Genomic DNA, 15908 nt, shown 5'->3' on the forward strand with positions numbered 1-15908 from the left:
TAGGTAACTTTTCACCTTTCCAGGGTCTTTGATGGAGTTGAAGACTGGATAGTCATAATGTTCCTTAGTTATGACAAAAGATAAATTAGAGACTGAGTGGTGGTGGTGCACACATTTAATCCCAGCACTCAGGAGGCAGAGGCAGGCAGATCTCTGTGAGTTTGAGATAAGCCTGGTCTACAGAGTGAGTTCCAGAACAGCCAGAACTGTTCTAAAGAGAAACTATGTCTCAGGAAAAAGAGAGAGAGAGAGAGAGAGAGAGAGAGAGATTGTATTGGATATTGTTATAAGACTTTGGGCTCACAAAGATAAGAGAGTTGATAGAGTATTTTATTTTCTTGTTTTTTTTTTTCTTGAGACAAGGTTTTTCTGTATTGCTTTGGAGCCTGTCCTGGAACTCTGTAGACCAGAGCTGGCTTCAGACTCACAGAGATCCACCTGCCTCTGCCTCCCGAGTGCTGGGATTAGAGGTGTGTGCCATCAATGCCCGGCAGAGTATTTTCTTTAATTTTGCCAAATACAAATGGATTGGACACTGTTACTGTAAATCTTATTTGATAACTATATTTGTTGTAAATAATTTTACTATGTTAAATTTAAAACTTTCCTTTTTATTTATTTTTATTTTATGAGCATTGTTGTTTTTGCCTGAATGTATGTCTATGAGATGGTGTCAGATCTTGGAGTTACAGACAGTTCTTAGCTTCTATGTGGGTGCTGGGAATTGAATCCAGGTCCTCTAGAAGAGCAGCCGGTGCTCTTAATCATTGAATCATCTCTCTAGCTCCAAACCTTCTTTTTTTAGTTAGACAAAAAGGGAAATGCTGTGGGATAATCCCTTTGTTTTTTGTTTTCTGTTTTTGTTCTTTTGAAACAGGGTTTCTCTATATTTTTTTGGAGGCTGTCCTGGAACTCACTCTGTAGGCCAGGCTGGCCTCAAACTCACAGAGATCCTCCTGCCTCTGCCTCCTGTGTGCTGGGATTAAAGGCATGTGCCACCCCAACGCCCGGCAGAATAATCCCTTTGTACACTGTAAAGATTTGTTATTGTAACTGGTTTAATGAACAAGCCGACTGGCTAATAGATGAACAGAATAAGGTTAGGCAGAAAAGCCAAACTGAGAATGATGGGAGGAAGTAGGGCAGAGTCAGAGGAATCTCTCTGTCAGATATAGAAGGAGCAGAAGATAGATGTGCCATGTTAATACAGGTACTGCCACATGGCAGAGCATAAATAAGAAATATGGGTTAACTTAAAATGTAAGAGCTAGCCGGGTGTTGGTGGCGCACGCCTTTAATCCCAGCACTTGGGAGGCAGAGGCAGGCGGATCTCTGTGAGTTTGAGGCCAGCCTGGTCTATAAGAGCTAGTTCCAGGACAGCCTCCAAAGCCACAGAGAAATCCTGTCTCGAAAAAACCAAAAAAAAAATTTAAGAGCTAGTTAGTAATAAGCCTGAGCTTATTTACAATTAATGTAAACCTCTGAGTCAGTTATTTGTGACCGGGTGGTGGGAATAGGAAATGTCTGTTTACACAGCACTTGGGAGGGGAAACAGGAAGATAAGGGTTAAAGTTACCTTCAGTTACATACAGAGCTTGAGGCTAGCCTGGGCTATACGAGACATTGCTTAAAGAAACAAACAAACAAAAAAAAAACTCCTACAAAACAGTAAGAAGTGCTACACAGGCATAAGGACCTGAGAGATTCCCAGGACCTGAGAGATTCCCAGAAACCACATAGAAAAAGTGAAAACTTGTTGGACATGGTAGCATATGTCTTTAATCCCAGTGCTCTTGAAGCAGAGACAGGCGGAGCTCTGTGTGAAGGACAGCCTGGTCTACAGAGAGACTTTTAGACTAGGTAGGGATACATGTAAGACACTGTCTAAAATAAGCAAAACAAAATCTATAAAAATTACAGCAAATACAAAGTATACATACACACAGGCACACACAGGAAATGTCAGCACAGCCATTGTGCACTCTGACCCACTTGCTGCCTGAGGAGAGCGATATGTAGTAGTGGTCTGGCCCAGCCAGGGGAAGGCAGGCTGAGGGACATGGCCTGCCTTAGGCCCCGACTCATGGGCTTCAGGACCTGATGTCCCGTTCATAACAGATGGGCAAACATAGGCTTAAAGAGGTGGGGAGTTTATACCAGGCTAGGTAGCAGGGGCAGAGGCAGGGTGCTGTCCTGGGTCTCATTGAACACCATTTCTGATGGGAAGTCAGTGTCATACACCTTTGCTGACCCCTGCCTAGTACTTTTTGCGAGGGTCATTTGACTGGCCATAGCCTGGTTGTCATGGAGATGGCAGAGAGGGCAGTTCCAGAGTTGGCAGGTGGGGGTGGGAAAGGGCAGGGTACCAATATGCTAAAATCTGACCAACTGTTGACCAGGGCCATATCGGAGAGATCAAGGCACAGCACAGAGCCCTTGGTTCCAGCGACAGCCACAGGGCTGTTCAAACTTCTATCAAGCATCTCTCCGGAGGAGGAGCAGGTGAGGGAGGCAGGCCCAGCTGAGGAACTTCCAACTGCCCAGTGGCATCTTAGCCTAGAGAAGCTAGGGCTGGCTGAGGCTCTTGAGGAAGCGTGAGACTAGAGCTCAGGTCCTGGTAACAGTTAGGAAGGCCTGGGACAGGCCCATAGAGGACGGTGGAGTAACTTGGGCACACTGCAGGAGAAAGGGCCTCTAGGAAGTAGACTAGCTCCCTTCCTTTTGTTGGGCTAAGTCCAGAGCCCTGTGTGACATCCAAAAAACGTGAGCTTTTGTTGTGGTTGTTTTGGAAGGTGGTAGTAGTGGAGGGTTTGATAGGATCCTACCAAAATTATATGGGCTGTCCTAGAACTCACAATCCTCCCATCTCCGTTCCCTGAGTATGAGGGGCTACAGGTATGTGCCACCATACCCAGCCAGACCTTTTCCTAAATTTAAAGAAGTTCAGATGAAACATACTGGTGCAGGCTGACATTCCACACTTGGGAGGTGGAGATAGGAGGATTGGTTGTTCAGGAATATCCTCAGCCACATGGTGGTGGCGCACACATTTAATCCTGCACTCAGGAGGCAGAGGCAGGTGGATCTCCATGAGTTCAAGACCAGCCTGGTCTAAAGAGCAAGTTTGAGGACAGCTAGGGCTACACATAGAAACCCAGTCTCTGCTGGGCGTTGGTGGCGCACGCCTTTAATCCCAGTACTCGGGAGGCAGAGGCAGTCGGATCTCTGTGAGTTTGAGACCAGCCTGGTCTACAGAGCAAGTTCCAGGACAGCCTCCAAAACAATACAGAGAAACCCTGTCTCAAACCTCTTGTCTCCCCACCCCCACCCCCCCACCCCCGCAAAAAAAGAAACCCTGTCTCAAAAAACAAAATGAAACAAAGCTACCCTAGGCTATACAGTGAGTTTGAGACCATCCTCAGCCCCCATCTCAACAAAACAACAAAAATGTACAGCAATAACAATATAAAATATAATAATGGGGAACAGTATAATAATCCTTATATACAACCAAATCAGGGCAATTATCATCTCTGTGTGTTGAGAACATTGGGACACTTCTCTCACAGCAGAGTTCAATGTGTGTGTTGTGTATATAATGTGTATGTATTGTATATGTGTGTGTGTTGTGTATATAGTGTGTGTGTATTGTGTATGTATGTGTGTGTGTTGTGTATGTATGTGTGTATGCTGTGTATTTATGTGTGTGTGTTGTATATGTATGTGTGTGTTGTGTATGTATATGTGTGTTGCGTATGTATGTGTTGTGTATGTATGTGTGTGTATTGTGTAGGTATGTGTGTGTATTGTGTATGTATGTGTGTGTTGCATATGTATGTGTTGTGTATGTATATGTGTGTATTATGTATGTGTGTTGTGTATGTATGTGTGTATGCTGTGTATTTATGTGTGTGTGTTGTGTATGTATGTGTGTATTGTGTATGTGTGTGTGTGTGTGTGTGTGTGTTGTGCAAGTGAAGATCAGAGAATGACAGGTGGAAGTTGGTTTTCTCCAATCATGTGGGTCCCCTGGTTCAAACTCAGGTTGTTAGGGGTAGTGACAATTGCCTTTACCTAGTGAGTCACCTCCGGAACCTGGGTCTGCAGCTCTTGGTATTTTAACAGAAGTAATGAGTAATCAGTGAGTCTTAGAGACAGCCATGGCAGGGACAGAATGTAAAGAGAGATGCGGACAGGAGCTGCCCTCTTCCCTGTCCTGCCCAGGGATGCTTCGGGAGTGGCGACAGCCTCCACAGTCAGAGCTGCCAGCTGCGGAGATCTCAGAGCGCAGGGCAGACACCAAAGAAAGAGCGCAAGCCCCGGAGGCGGAACAGGAAAGGACAAGGCTCAGCTGAAGCAGAGGAGTAAGTGGCTGGGCATGGGCTGGGGGAGGGTGTACTGGGGACCAGGAGGACCCTCACTCTGACTTCTGTCCTCTCCTTCAGTCTCTTCACTCCACCTTCTCGGAAGCCTTCCTTCCCTTTCCAGTGGGCCTGGGAAAGCTTCATCATAGATGGCCAGGCTCTGCTTCAGACAAGTTCCTCTGTGGCCCTGTGCCACCGATCCATGCTTTTGCCCCCGGCAGCCCCCCAGCTCAAGTCTAAGCGCAAGTCAGTAGCCAGCCTCCCAGAAGAGCCTGGCTTCGGCCAGAAGACGGAAGTGCAAACCCTGGAGAGGAGACAACAGCTGGGAGGCTGCAGCAGCATCACCCTCCCTGTGGGCAAAGCAGAAAGCCAAGGGCTGGAGCGAGGCAGCCAGAGTGGGCTCTGCCCACCAGGAAAAGGGTCAGGGGCAGAGTCTGAGGATGTCTCAGAAGCAGAAGGCCAGGATGCTGAGGAGGCAGAGACGGTTCAGAGCCCTGGGGAACTGCCCCAGCTGCCAGGGAGGGGCTTGATCTTGGAGGAGGAGTGGAGCTCAGAGGAGGAGGAACACAGCGCCCCCCACAGGAGGAAGAGCAGCTCTCACGATAAGGGAAGGAATTCTGGAGAGAAGGCATCAGAAGAAGGGGAGCTGCAGGGCCATAGCCAAAAAAGCGGCTCCAGTTCCAACAGCCTCCGAAAGCCACAGAGGGGGAAGACAAGGGCCAAGGAGCTCAAGGGGCCCTGGGACCTGGAGCGACTACACAGGCAGTTACAGGAGGAACTGGATTGTGGTGAGTGCAGCTGGGAGGCCTGGGGTGTCTGGACACTGTGGGAGACCTGCACTCAGAGAGGGCTGGGGTGGCGGCAGTGGGGAAGGAAGTAGGGGTTGGAGCGGACTAGGGATTGTCTGGGTGCTGGGTGGATTTGCTCAGTGACCCAGGAAAGAGTGTGACCCTGACTTGATTTTCCCTTGGACAGGTCCCCAAAAGCAGACCTGGAATGCTTTGCGGGCAGCTGTCCAGGCCTCTACCAGAAATAGGAAGACCTCTATCTTGGGAGATGATGAAAGTTTCTTGTCTGCCAACTTCCCTAATCGTACCTTCCATAAACGACAGGAGGCCACCAGGTGAGGAAAAAGAGGAACTGAGGGCCAGGGGAGGAAAGGGGACAGTTTTACAAATGACAGTCTCTTTCAAGTTCATTCATTCTTTTACCCATTCGACAGGCTTTCAGATCATCCATTCATCCGTCTCTTAATAACGTTCATCTGCTGCTTGCCCTACTGTACTGACATATGCCAATTTTCATTCCTTTCTTTCCTCCTATCCATCCTTCAGCCTTATAATGGGACATATATTGGGTGTCTTCTTGTGAGTCCACAAATAGGAGGAAGACTTGGGCCAGTCACAAGATGTTCAAGGTCTACAAAAGATGAATGGCCAATGTGTGTTTAGTTTCAGTTTCTACACTTGGGCTAGAACAAGAGACCATGGGTCCAGAGAAGCCTGGATGCAGGAGACAACAGTTGGCCAAGGGATAATGAGGGGCCTGAACCATGTGCCAGTGTGGATGGAGAGAAGGGGACCCACTCCAGAGACTGTGTGTGTGTGTGTGTGTGTGTGTGTGTGTGTGTGTGTGTTTGGGGGATACTGGAGATCAAACCCAGGGTCTTGAGAATGCTAGGCTCTACTAGTGAGCTATATCCTCAGTTGTGAGATCTAAAAAAACATTGTGTTACATGTGCAGCATTGTGAGCATCACAGCACAGGTGTGAAAGTCAAAAGATCACTTGAGGGAGTTAGTTCCCTCCTTCCACCATGTGGGTCTGAGGGATTGAACTTACATGGTCAGGCTTGGCAGCAGGTTCCTTTGTCCATTGAGCCATCTTGCTGACCCAGTTCTGAGATTTTTTTTTTTAGAGTCTGACTTAATGGGCCATGGAGACTGATTAGATGTGGCATGTGAGAGGCAAATTCAAATTTATTCAGCATTATTTTTTTTCTGATGAGGGGAAGTGATTGAAGCATGGTCTCAAGTATCTTAGGCCAGCCTTGAACTTACTATGGAGCTGGAGCTACCTTGAAAGATCCTTCTGGATCTTTCTGCCTCTGTCTAGGTGTTGCGATTACAGACCTGCACCATCCCCCTTGGTCATCAGATTCTCATATTACCCTCTATAACCCTTTCTTACAGATTTACTCTTCATTAGTTAAAAATTGTATATATGTATGGCTACATCAAACTAATTAAATTGTGTACTATCACACACTTTTTTATGAATGCCTACATTTTTTATTTTTGGTTTTTACAAGACAGGATTTCTCTGTATTGTTTTGGAGGCTGTTGGTCCAGCCCGGCCTCGAACTCACAGAGATCCGCCTGCCTCTGCCTCCCAAGTGCTGGGATTAAAGGCGTGCGCCACCAACGCCCAGCTGAACACCTACATTTAATCTCTTAGTAATTTTAAAATATATAGTGTGTTATAAAAAAATCATACTCACCATATTGTAGGACAGATTTGTTTCTCTGTGTAGCTCTGGCTGTCCTGGGACTCGCTCTGTAGACTGGGCTGGCCTCGAACTCAGAGATCTGCCTGCCTCTGAATCCCAAGTGCTGAGAAAGGCATGTGCCATCACACCTGGCTGGCTTGTTTCTTACACTTTTTTAAAACTTATTTTTTAAATTATTTTGTTTTATAGTGTGTGAGTTTTGACTGCATGCATGTCTGTGCACTAGGAGTTTGATTCAGTAACAGGAAGGTCTCAAGAAGGCATTGGGGCTCCTGGGACTGCAGTTGATTATTAATTAGGCAGCACATGGGTGCTAGGAATTGAACCTAGGTCTTCTGGAAGAGCACTCAGTGCTCTTAACCACTGATCTCCCCAGGTCTAAGATTTATTTATTTTAGGTGAATGAGTGTTTTGTCTACATGCATGTCTGTGGACCCATGTGCATGTCTGGTGCTCTTGGAGGCCCAGGAGAGGGTGTGTGTTCCCCTGAATTGGAGTTGCAATGGCTGTGAGAACCCATGTGGGTGCCGGGAACTGAACCTGGATTCTCTGGAAGAGAAACTCGTATTCTAAAGCTCTGAGCCATCTCCCCATCTCCTCTATATTGTTTTTATATTCTCACCTATTATGTACAAAGGCTCCCATTTCTTCACTGTCACCCTTGTTGACAGTGGCTCTTTTGTCAGTTGTTTTGTTTGGGACAAGTCTTGCTATTTAGCCACAACTACCTTGTCTGGTACTAGCTATGTACCCCAACTGGCACTGAAGTTGCTATAATTCTCCTGCCTAAGACTCCTGTGTTCTAGGATTACAGGTGTATATCACCATGCATGGGAATGTATGTACAGTGTCAGGAGCTGGTCCTCTGGTTCTCTCCTACCATTCTGAGGCAGGATCACTCTCTTTCTTTCTTTTTTTTTTTTTTTTTTTTTTGGTTTTTTGAGACAGGGTTTCTCTGTATTGTTACTCTCTTTCTTTTTTACTTTTAATTAACTAATTAATTTTGTTTTCTGAGACAAGGTTTCTCTGTATAGCCCTGGCTGGCCTGGAACTTGTTCTGTAGACCAGGTTGGCCTCAAACTCTGAGATCCACCTGCCTCTGCCCACTGAGTGCTGGGATTAAAGGTGTGCACCACCACTGTCTGGCAGTTTAATGGTTTCTTACAAAATCAGGACATATGAAATTTCTAGTTCTTCTTTCTGTTAAGGTAACTTTAAAGCCCAATGTGGTGGTTCAGCCTGAAATCCCAGCACTCTGGAGGTGTAGGCATGAGGTTCAGAAGTTTAAGGTTATTCTCAGTTACAGAAAGAGTTCAGGGCCAGCCAGGGATACATAAGAAATGAAATGAACAAAGTATGTAGCTAGAGAAAGAAATTGCTACAAAGGAGATAGAGTAGCCAAGGGGAAGCTTTCTGGAGAAATGACAAAGACAGGATCGATGAGAGGAAACTGGCCATGATGTCTGGGGAAGAATACTCCAGGTTTGTTTAGTAGCTGTTCAGCTATCCACACTTTTCGCCTACATGTTCCTTCACATATTGATCCCTTAGACATTTTTATTCTTTCCCACACATTTATTCATACGACTTACTGTCATCCATCCAACTGTGCCTCAAGCTGTTAGGCATTGACCTAGCTGCTGTCAAGTAAAGTAAAGGACCTGGTCCTTTCCTAAAGACAGTTGCTGGGCAAGGTAATGTGGGCAATTCAAAAAGGTCCCAGGCTGTGTGCTGAGCTCCTCAGGACTCAGGAGGTCTAGGCTGAGCTCTATATTGTTCATGAGACCTGATCCAGGTGTTAAGAACTAGATCTCAAGCTGGGCAGTGGTGGAGCACACCTTTGATCCCAGTACTCGAGAGGCAGAAGTAGGCAGATCTCTGTGAGTTTGATACCAGTGAGTTCAAGGATAGGCTCCCGGCTACACAGAGAAACCTGTCTCAAAAAACAAAAACAACTTCAACAAAAAGAACTGGATCTCACTGCTGAAGAACAGGTAAAGAAAGGCCTTAAGCTGGTTGTATGCCACCATTTGCAGGCTCCATGAAGCCTGGCTTCCATGAAAAATGCCCTTTGTTTCCCAGGACCTCGGCTGTCTGAGACACTGCTTCCTCCCACAGTCTGGTCTATGCTACCCTGACCTTCCTTGAATCTTCTGATCCCCTGTGGACATCTCCCTTTCCTTGCCAGAAACCTGCTGCATGCTTGGCAACGGCAGCAGCTGGAGGAGCGGCAGCAGGCTGAGATGCGCAGGGCGCGGGAGCATCAGGTGCAGCAGCAGGTGGCTCGCTGTCTGGCAGCCTACACACCCCGGGGGAGCAGAGGAGCCCTGGCTGCTCAGCGCAAACTAGAGGAGCTGAGGTAGGAGGCCAGGCTTTGCAGGGCCTGGCTGGGGCCTGGCAGGAAGGCTGTGCTTGGGTGTCAGGCTACAGGACCACATCAGGCAGGCCAGGCCACTTAGAAGGGCTGGGTCAAGATCCTGGAGGTATTAATAGAAACCCCTTCAGATATCAGACCTTCAAGCTCAAGCATTCTGCCCACAGTCATGATTTCAAATATTTATTATGATTATTATTATTGTTTCTTGGTGCCAGACATGCTTGTTATAAAAATCGAGGATGGCTGGACATGATAACTCACACCTTTAATCACCGGAGGCAGACGCAGAGGCGTAGATTGCTTTGATTTGACACCAGCCTGGTCTAGTGAGTCATAGGCCGGCCAGCAAGACCCTGTCTCAAAAAATTTTTTGTTGAGTGATTGGAGTGATGGTTCAGTGGGTAAGAGCCTACTACCCTTACAAAGGACCTGGGTTCAGTTCCCAGCACCCACATGGTAACTTACTGGGCTGTGACTCCAGTTCTAGGGAATCCAACACCCTCTTCTTCGGGCCTCTGCACATACCAGGCACATGTATGGTACACTTAAATACAAGCAGGTAAACACTCATACATTCAAAATATACATTTTAAAATGTAGTTGATGTATTCCATAATAGTCCCAGGGACTCCATTCCTAGAGACAAGTAGTATGCATGCATGGTCAGCTGGAATAGTGTGTTTCATTATCTTTCCATGTTTTTACTGCCCCCCTTTTGAGATAGGGTCTCTTCACGTGCCCCTGGCTGGCTTGGAAGGCAGAGGCACACATGTGGACCTGGCTTTCCCAGAGACCCTTCCACTTGTCTCTAAGTACAGGGATTTAAGGCACTACTCTACCCAGCTCTCTTTTCTCCTTTGAGATAGGGACTCATCCGGTGTCCCAGACTTGGAACTCACTATATAGACCAGGCTGGCCTCAAATTCATAGCAATTCTCCTGTCCCTAAGTGCTGGATTAAGGTTTGTACCAATTTAGACTATATTTCTGGGAAGCAACTTCACAAATCAAGCAGTTCTTCCTAATGGCCCATGAGTTAGGTAGTACCCATACCCACATAGTACTACAGAAAAGGAACTGAGGCCCAGAGAACAGCAAGTTTAAATGATTTGCCGAGGTCTGAAGTAAGCCCTGGCAGTTGTTTGGTTACTGTTTTAGTTAGGGTTTCTATTGCTGTGAAGAGACACCATGACCACTCTTATGAAGGAAAACATTTAATGAGGTGGCTTACAGTTCAGAGGTTTGGACCATTATCTTCATGGTGGGACATGGCAATATGCAGGCAGACATGGTGCTGAGAGCTCTATACTTGGTGCAGTCAACAGGAAGTGAATTGTCTCATTGGGCATGGCTTGAGCATATATGAGACCTCAGTGTCCCCTACCAGACTGTTTAAAAAACAAAACAAGCTTTACATAATGGTATATGCCTGCAATCCTAGCATTTAGGAGGCTGAGAAAGGATTGTGCATTTCAGGTCAGCCTAGACTACAAAGATGTTTGGAAGACAACTTAGTCATCGGATACATGTTGCATGATGACCTGGGCTGAATCCTTAGCATCCATTTTTTAAAAATTAAAAACATCAACAAATTGCAGCTGTGTGCACCCAGTGCTTAGGAGGCTCGCTGACCACCCAGTCTAGCCAAATTGGTGAGCTCCAGATTCAGTGAGAGATCTTGTCTAAAAATATGAGATGCCAGCACAGTGGCACACACCTTTAGTCCCAGGTCTAGGGAGGGAGTTCCAGGCTAGTCTGGCTTACACAGTGAGGCCCTGTGTCAAGAAACAAAACAAAACTATACAGCAAGAAAAGCACACAGGGGGGCTGGAGAGATGGCTCAGTGGTTAAGAGCACTTATTGCTCTTCCAAAGGTCCTGAGTTCAATTCCCAGAACCCACATGGCAGCTCACAACTGTCTGGTACCCTATTCTGGCATGCAGATGTACATGCAAAGTATCCATATACATAAATAAATAATAAATCTTTAAAAACCAGAAAAACACACAGGACTCATGAAAAAGGCAGTCTTACTGACAGCTCATGACTGCCTCTATACTTGTAACCACTGACCATCTCTCTTGATCGATTGGCGAATGTAGATGCAGATTAAGATACATGGGGCTTGGTTACGTATGGGTTAAATTTATTCGGGGAGAAGTCACTTACATAAGAAACCGATGACTCGCAAGTTCCTGCTCCAAGGATCCACACACAGGTTGCTCTTTGTGACCTGATGGGAACCAAGAGAGCGGGAGCCTGTCCCGGACCCCAGGCCTAATCCCACATACTCATGTAGGCACCTGTGACCATGCCCAAATGGGCGTGGTCAGCGCTACAGGTGAGGCTGGGTAGATCTCTCACTACAGGTGAAGGCTCTTCTTAATGGAGCTTGTGGTCCTGGTATGGTTTTCCCAGGCACCTGGCCTAGCATGGAAAGCCTTCCCATGTGTGTCCAACATGCCTGAGAACCTAGCACAAGTTTCAGGCCTTGTCTGCTCATCCCTGTCACCTCATCTGTGCCTTCTGCCACTCCATGCTGGACACATCTTCTGTGCATTAGCTGACAGATACCTAGTCCTGTGAGGATCATGAGGTCAGAAGGTAGCGTTAACACTGGGCTAATCTCAAGTAGCCCAAGTTGGCCTAGAACTATGTAGCAGAGGATAATTTCTGATCTTCCTACTTCTAACAGGTCTTTCTTTTGACTGCCAGCTCCTGAATAATGACACAGACACTCTTATTATTAATTACAAAAGCTTGGCCTTATCTTAGGCTTGTTTCTAACTAGCTCTAAAACTTAAAGACCCGTTCATATTCATCTACATTCCGCCACATGGCTTGTTACCTCTCCTGAATACTGTTACGTCCAACTTCTTCTGCGTCTGGCTGGTGAATCTTCCACCTCAGATTATTTCCCAGAGTTCCTATCTCTGCCTGGAAGTTCCACCTATCCTCTCCTGCCTAGCTACTGGTCATTCAGTTCTTTATTAAACCAATCAGAAGGTGCCTCAGGCAGTAAAGTAATAAGACAGAGACACATCTTCACATGGTGTACAAAAGATTATCCTAACACTTGTGCCTGATGAATGCTGAAATCACAGGCATGTGCATCATGTCAAAGAAGAAGGAGCTCACATCAAAGCAGTTAAAGGACCATTCTGGGAGCTCTGGAGCTTAAGCCGAAGCTGCAGCCTTAAGTGTGGCAAGCACATTGACCTGCTGAGCTGTTTAAACATCTTCAAGCTTTTGTAAATAGCTTTTTCTCCAGTGCAGTCCAGATTTTTTTGTTTGTTCGTTTGTTTTTGATAGTCTCACTCTGCAATCCAGACTAGCCTGGAACTCACTCTGTAGCCCAGATTGGCTTTGAATTCAAGCAGTTCTCCTGCTTCAGCTTCCCAAATGTTAGCCACCAGGCCCAATTTTGGGAGATGTCCTTTTATATGTTGTTTCTTAAGGTGCAAGAGGGGGGAAATGGAGGGATGAGCTTTAGGAAGGGGGAGGCTGTGCAAGCAGGAGTTCAGAAGCCAGGACTGATCCTTCCTTTGGGGGTGGCCAGAACATGGGGCAAGTCCTGGATTCACAGCCTAAACTTGGGACAGGCATTCAATCCTACTTTATTGTATGAGTCCCTGTGACCTCCCTGAGCCATCAGTAAAATGGGACAAGTAAGTGCCACCCTAATAATCCCACCCAAGAAATACAGGGCCAGAATGGGATTGAAATGTGTTTTTTTGTTGTTGTTGTTTTGAGACAGGGTTTCTCTGTATTGTTTTGGAGGCTGTCCTGGATCTTGCTCTGTAGACCAGGCTGGCCTCGAACTCACAGAGATCTGCCTGCCTCTGCCTCCTGAGTGCTGGGATTAAAGGCATGTGTCACCAACGCCCAGGGGAAACCTACATATTAATAAGCTTCACTGAGGACCAGTGGCCTCTAACCTGGGAGTGTCCATGTTCAGCTGCCCAGAGGCCTGTCTTTCTTTCTTTTTTTTTCTTTGGTTTTTACGAGACAGGGTTTCTCTGTATTGTTTTGGAGGCTATCGGTCCAGCCCGGCCTCGAACTCACAGAGATCCGCCTGCCTCTGCCTCCTGAGTGCTGGGATTAAAGGCGTGCACCACCACCGCCTGGCTGAGGCCTGTCTTTCTTACAGGCGAAAGGAGCGACAGCGTTTTGCTGAGTACCAGTCAGAGCTGCAGGGCATCCAACACAGGGTGCAGGCCCGGCCCTTCCTGTTCCAGCAGGCCATGCAGGTGAGACGTAACACCTGTGCAGTGTGCAGGCAAACAGCACCCCCAGGAGCTGCCTTGCAATGAAACAAAGTTGGAATGGGGTCCACTTATTAAGATGGCCTGGGACCCTTTCCTTAATAACCAGCGCCCTGTGGTGACCCCAGCAGAGTTGGTGAAGAACAGGAACCTTCTTTTTCTCTCATCAGACCAACGCCAGGCTCACAGCAAATCGGCACTTCTCGAGGGTGCTGTCAGCACTGGGGGTAGATGAGGAACAGCTGCTGGCTGAGGCAGGCAATGCAGAGGGCATCTCCCGGAAGCACAGGTGAGGCGGGATGAGGCATCCTCGCCGGCCTCTGGTCCTCCCAGTGCTCTCACATCATCCAGGGAGGTGGCAGGGTGATTGTTCCCACCTTCCAATGAGACCAGAGGACACAGGACAAGTAAGCAGTCAAGCTAGTCTGGGACTCTTAGCAAGATAGGCCAAGCAGCTGGTGCCATACTGTCACCCTATGGATATTGTCCCTGGCACCTTAGAATAAATAACCTGGTGTACAGCAGTAAAACACAAAAGACTGCAGGAGGAAGGCCACTTCCCAGGGACCCACAGGGTAAAAGGCTTCATTGGGCATGGGGGAGGGGGTGCTATGGAGCCCAATGACCTCCACCTGTGTCTTCAAGGAGCCACCGGTCAGTTGGAGTAGAAATGGAGCCCTCTTCTCAGAGTCCCCCAAAGATAGAACCCACCAGCAGTCAGCCTGGAAAACTCCCCTCCCCAACACTGGACCTGGATCACAATCCCTGAATAAGATTAAATGCTTTATGGCAAGTACGGTGTGAGATTTCTGACTCGAGTTGGTTATGCACTGGGGGAAGAGGCAGTGGTAAATGGGTGGCCTGGACCTGGCTATTCCCCCATAGGCCGGGAACCCTGGCTGCACCTCTTCCTCAGCAAACACACGCTGTCTCTGCTACTGAGACTTGGACACTTGGAAATGCTAGCGAACAGGACCCTGTCTCTGAAGACTCTCAGTCATGAAGCGGAGGCATAAAGGAGCATGAAAACCACACCAAAACATGCCGAGGTGTGTTACACAGGAAATCCACAAAGCAAGTGGTATCAGAAGGGAGTGTGAGAGTCTTTAACTTTAAAGCCCATCTCCTCAAGACCAAAACAAAGCAACCAAACCAAACAAGCAATCAACCAAACAAAAAAACCAGGAAGACAGAAAAGGCTGGGAAAGCAAGGCATGGTGACTTGTGTCTGTAATCCCGGACTGAGGCAGCGTAGTTAGTTAACGGGACAGTCTTTAAAAAAAGAAAAAGAGGCTGGGCGGTGGTGGCACATGCCTTTAATCCCAGCACTTGGGAGGCAGAGGCAGGCAGGCGGATCTCTGTGAGTTTGAGGCCCGGCTGGACCGACAGCCTCCAAAACAATACAGAGAAACCCTGTCTCGTAAAAATAAATAAATAAATAAATAAATAAATAAATAAATAAATAAATAAATAAATAAAAGGAAAAAACGGATCTGCCCAATTTGCACTTGAGCCTGGCTTGGGCGTGCATGCCTGAAATCCCGGCCACTCCCAGCACAAGGGAGGCTGAAACAGAGGGATTGTGGTGGGTTCGAGACCTGCCAGGGCTACATAACAAGTACCAGGCCAGCCAGACCTATACAGACCCTTTCTTAAAAAGAAAAAGAGGCCGGGCGTTGATGGCGCACGCCTTTAATCCCAGCACTCGGGAGGCAGAGGCAGAGGCAGGCGGATCTCTGTGAGTTCGAGACCAGCCTGGTCTACAGAACGAGTTGCAAGACAGTCACCAAAACAAAACAACACAGAGAAACCCTGCCTCAAAAAAACAAAACAAAAGATGAAAAGAAAATTAGAAACTAAAAACAGCACTCAATTTCACGGGGTTCACAGGCACAAATTCACAGTGTTCCTTAGCAGAGCGCAGGTTAAAAAAGATCCAATCCACCAATCCGGCGACGGTAGCATTCGCTGGCAATACTGGTTTATTAGGGTTGGAAGCCTGGGCCTTTGCAGCTGGTTTCTTCATGAAGAAAACATGTGTATCTTCCAACACCGGGTGGATCCCGGCCCCAGGGTGCCTACCTAGAAGGGCAATCATTGGAGAAGGGGACGCCCACGGAGAGACTTGAGGCACAGAGCACCACGAGGCTATTAGAGTGGAAAGGAAAGGAGGCAGGGAAAGAGTTTCTAGCTCCGGAGATTGTAGCTTAGTAAGATGGTAAAGTTCTAGCCCGAGAGGGACAACATTGATTCCGTAGCCTCTACAGGTGCACATGCGCAGAGACCAGTACCTGGTAGCCGGGAACGCGCAGTCTCAATCAGTCCCTCCCATGAGCCTTAGGAAGTTCCCAGGCAGGCCCCGGAAGCAGCCGCTTTTAGTTTCCGGCAACAGGACC

General features: G+C 47.4%; 1 protein-coding gene and 1 long non-coding RNA gene across 2 annotated transcripts; one reads left to right on the forward strand and one right to left on the reverse strand.

The window, feature by feature from the left end:
- The first annotated feature begins 2331 nt into the window (after window positions 1-2331).
- Window positions 2332-14305, forward strand: LOC101836154 (testis specific 10 interacting protein). The gene is made up of 8 exons (XM_040749700.1): window positions 2332-2502; window positions 4225-4364; window positions 4446-5152; window positions 5340-5487; window positions 9060-9230; window positions 13398-13497; window positions 13683-13801; window positions 14158-14305. Exons 1-8 carry the CDS (start codon window positions 2371-2373, stop codon window positions 14279-14281), a joined length of 1641 nt encoding a protein of 546 aa, XP_040605634.1. The 5' UTR covers window positions 2332-2370; the 3' UTR covers window positions 14282-14305.
- LOC121141510 lies at window positions 11377-15878 on the reverse strand. Its single transcript, XR_005878445.1, has 2 exons — window positions 15804-15878; window positions 11377-13889 (listed from the first exon to the last, which is right to left on the reverse strand). It is a non-coding gene; the product is annotated as an uncharacterized LOC121141510 (long non-coding RNA).
- Window positions 15879-15908: the final 30 nt, after the last annotated feature.

Source organism: Mesocricetus auratus, unplaced genomic scaffold, assembly GCF_017639785.1.
Source record: "Mesocricetus auratus isolate SY011 unplaced genomic scaffold, BCM_Maur_2.0 Super-Scaffold_4256, whole genome shotgun sequence".
In the NCBI taxonomy this organism is placed as follows: Eukaryota; Metazoa; Chordata; class Mammalia; order Rodentia; family Cricetidae; genus Mesocricetus; species Mesocricetus auratus.

Coding starts and splice junctions, on each gene's coding strand:
- LOC101836154 (XM_040749700.1), top strand. CDS start 2,371: ATGCTAAAATCTGACCAACTGTTGACCAGGGCCATATCGGAGAGATCA. Junction 4,365..4,445: donor GGCTCAGCTGAAGCAGAGGA/GTAAGTGGCTGG, acceptor CCTCTCCTTCAG/TCTCTTCACTCCACCTTCTC. Junction 5,488..9,059: donor AAACGACAGGAGGCCACCAG/GTGAGGAAAAAG, acceptor TTTCCTTGCCAG/AAACCTGCTGCATGCTTGGC.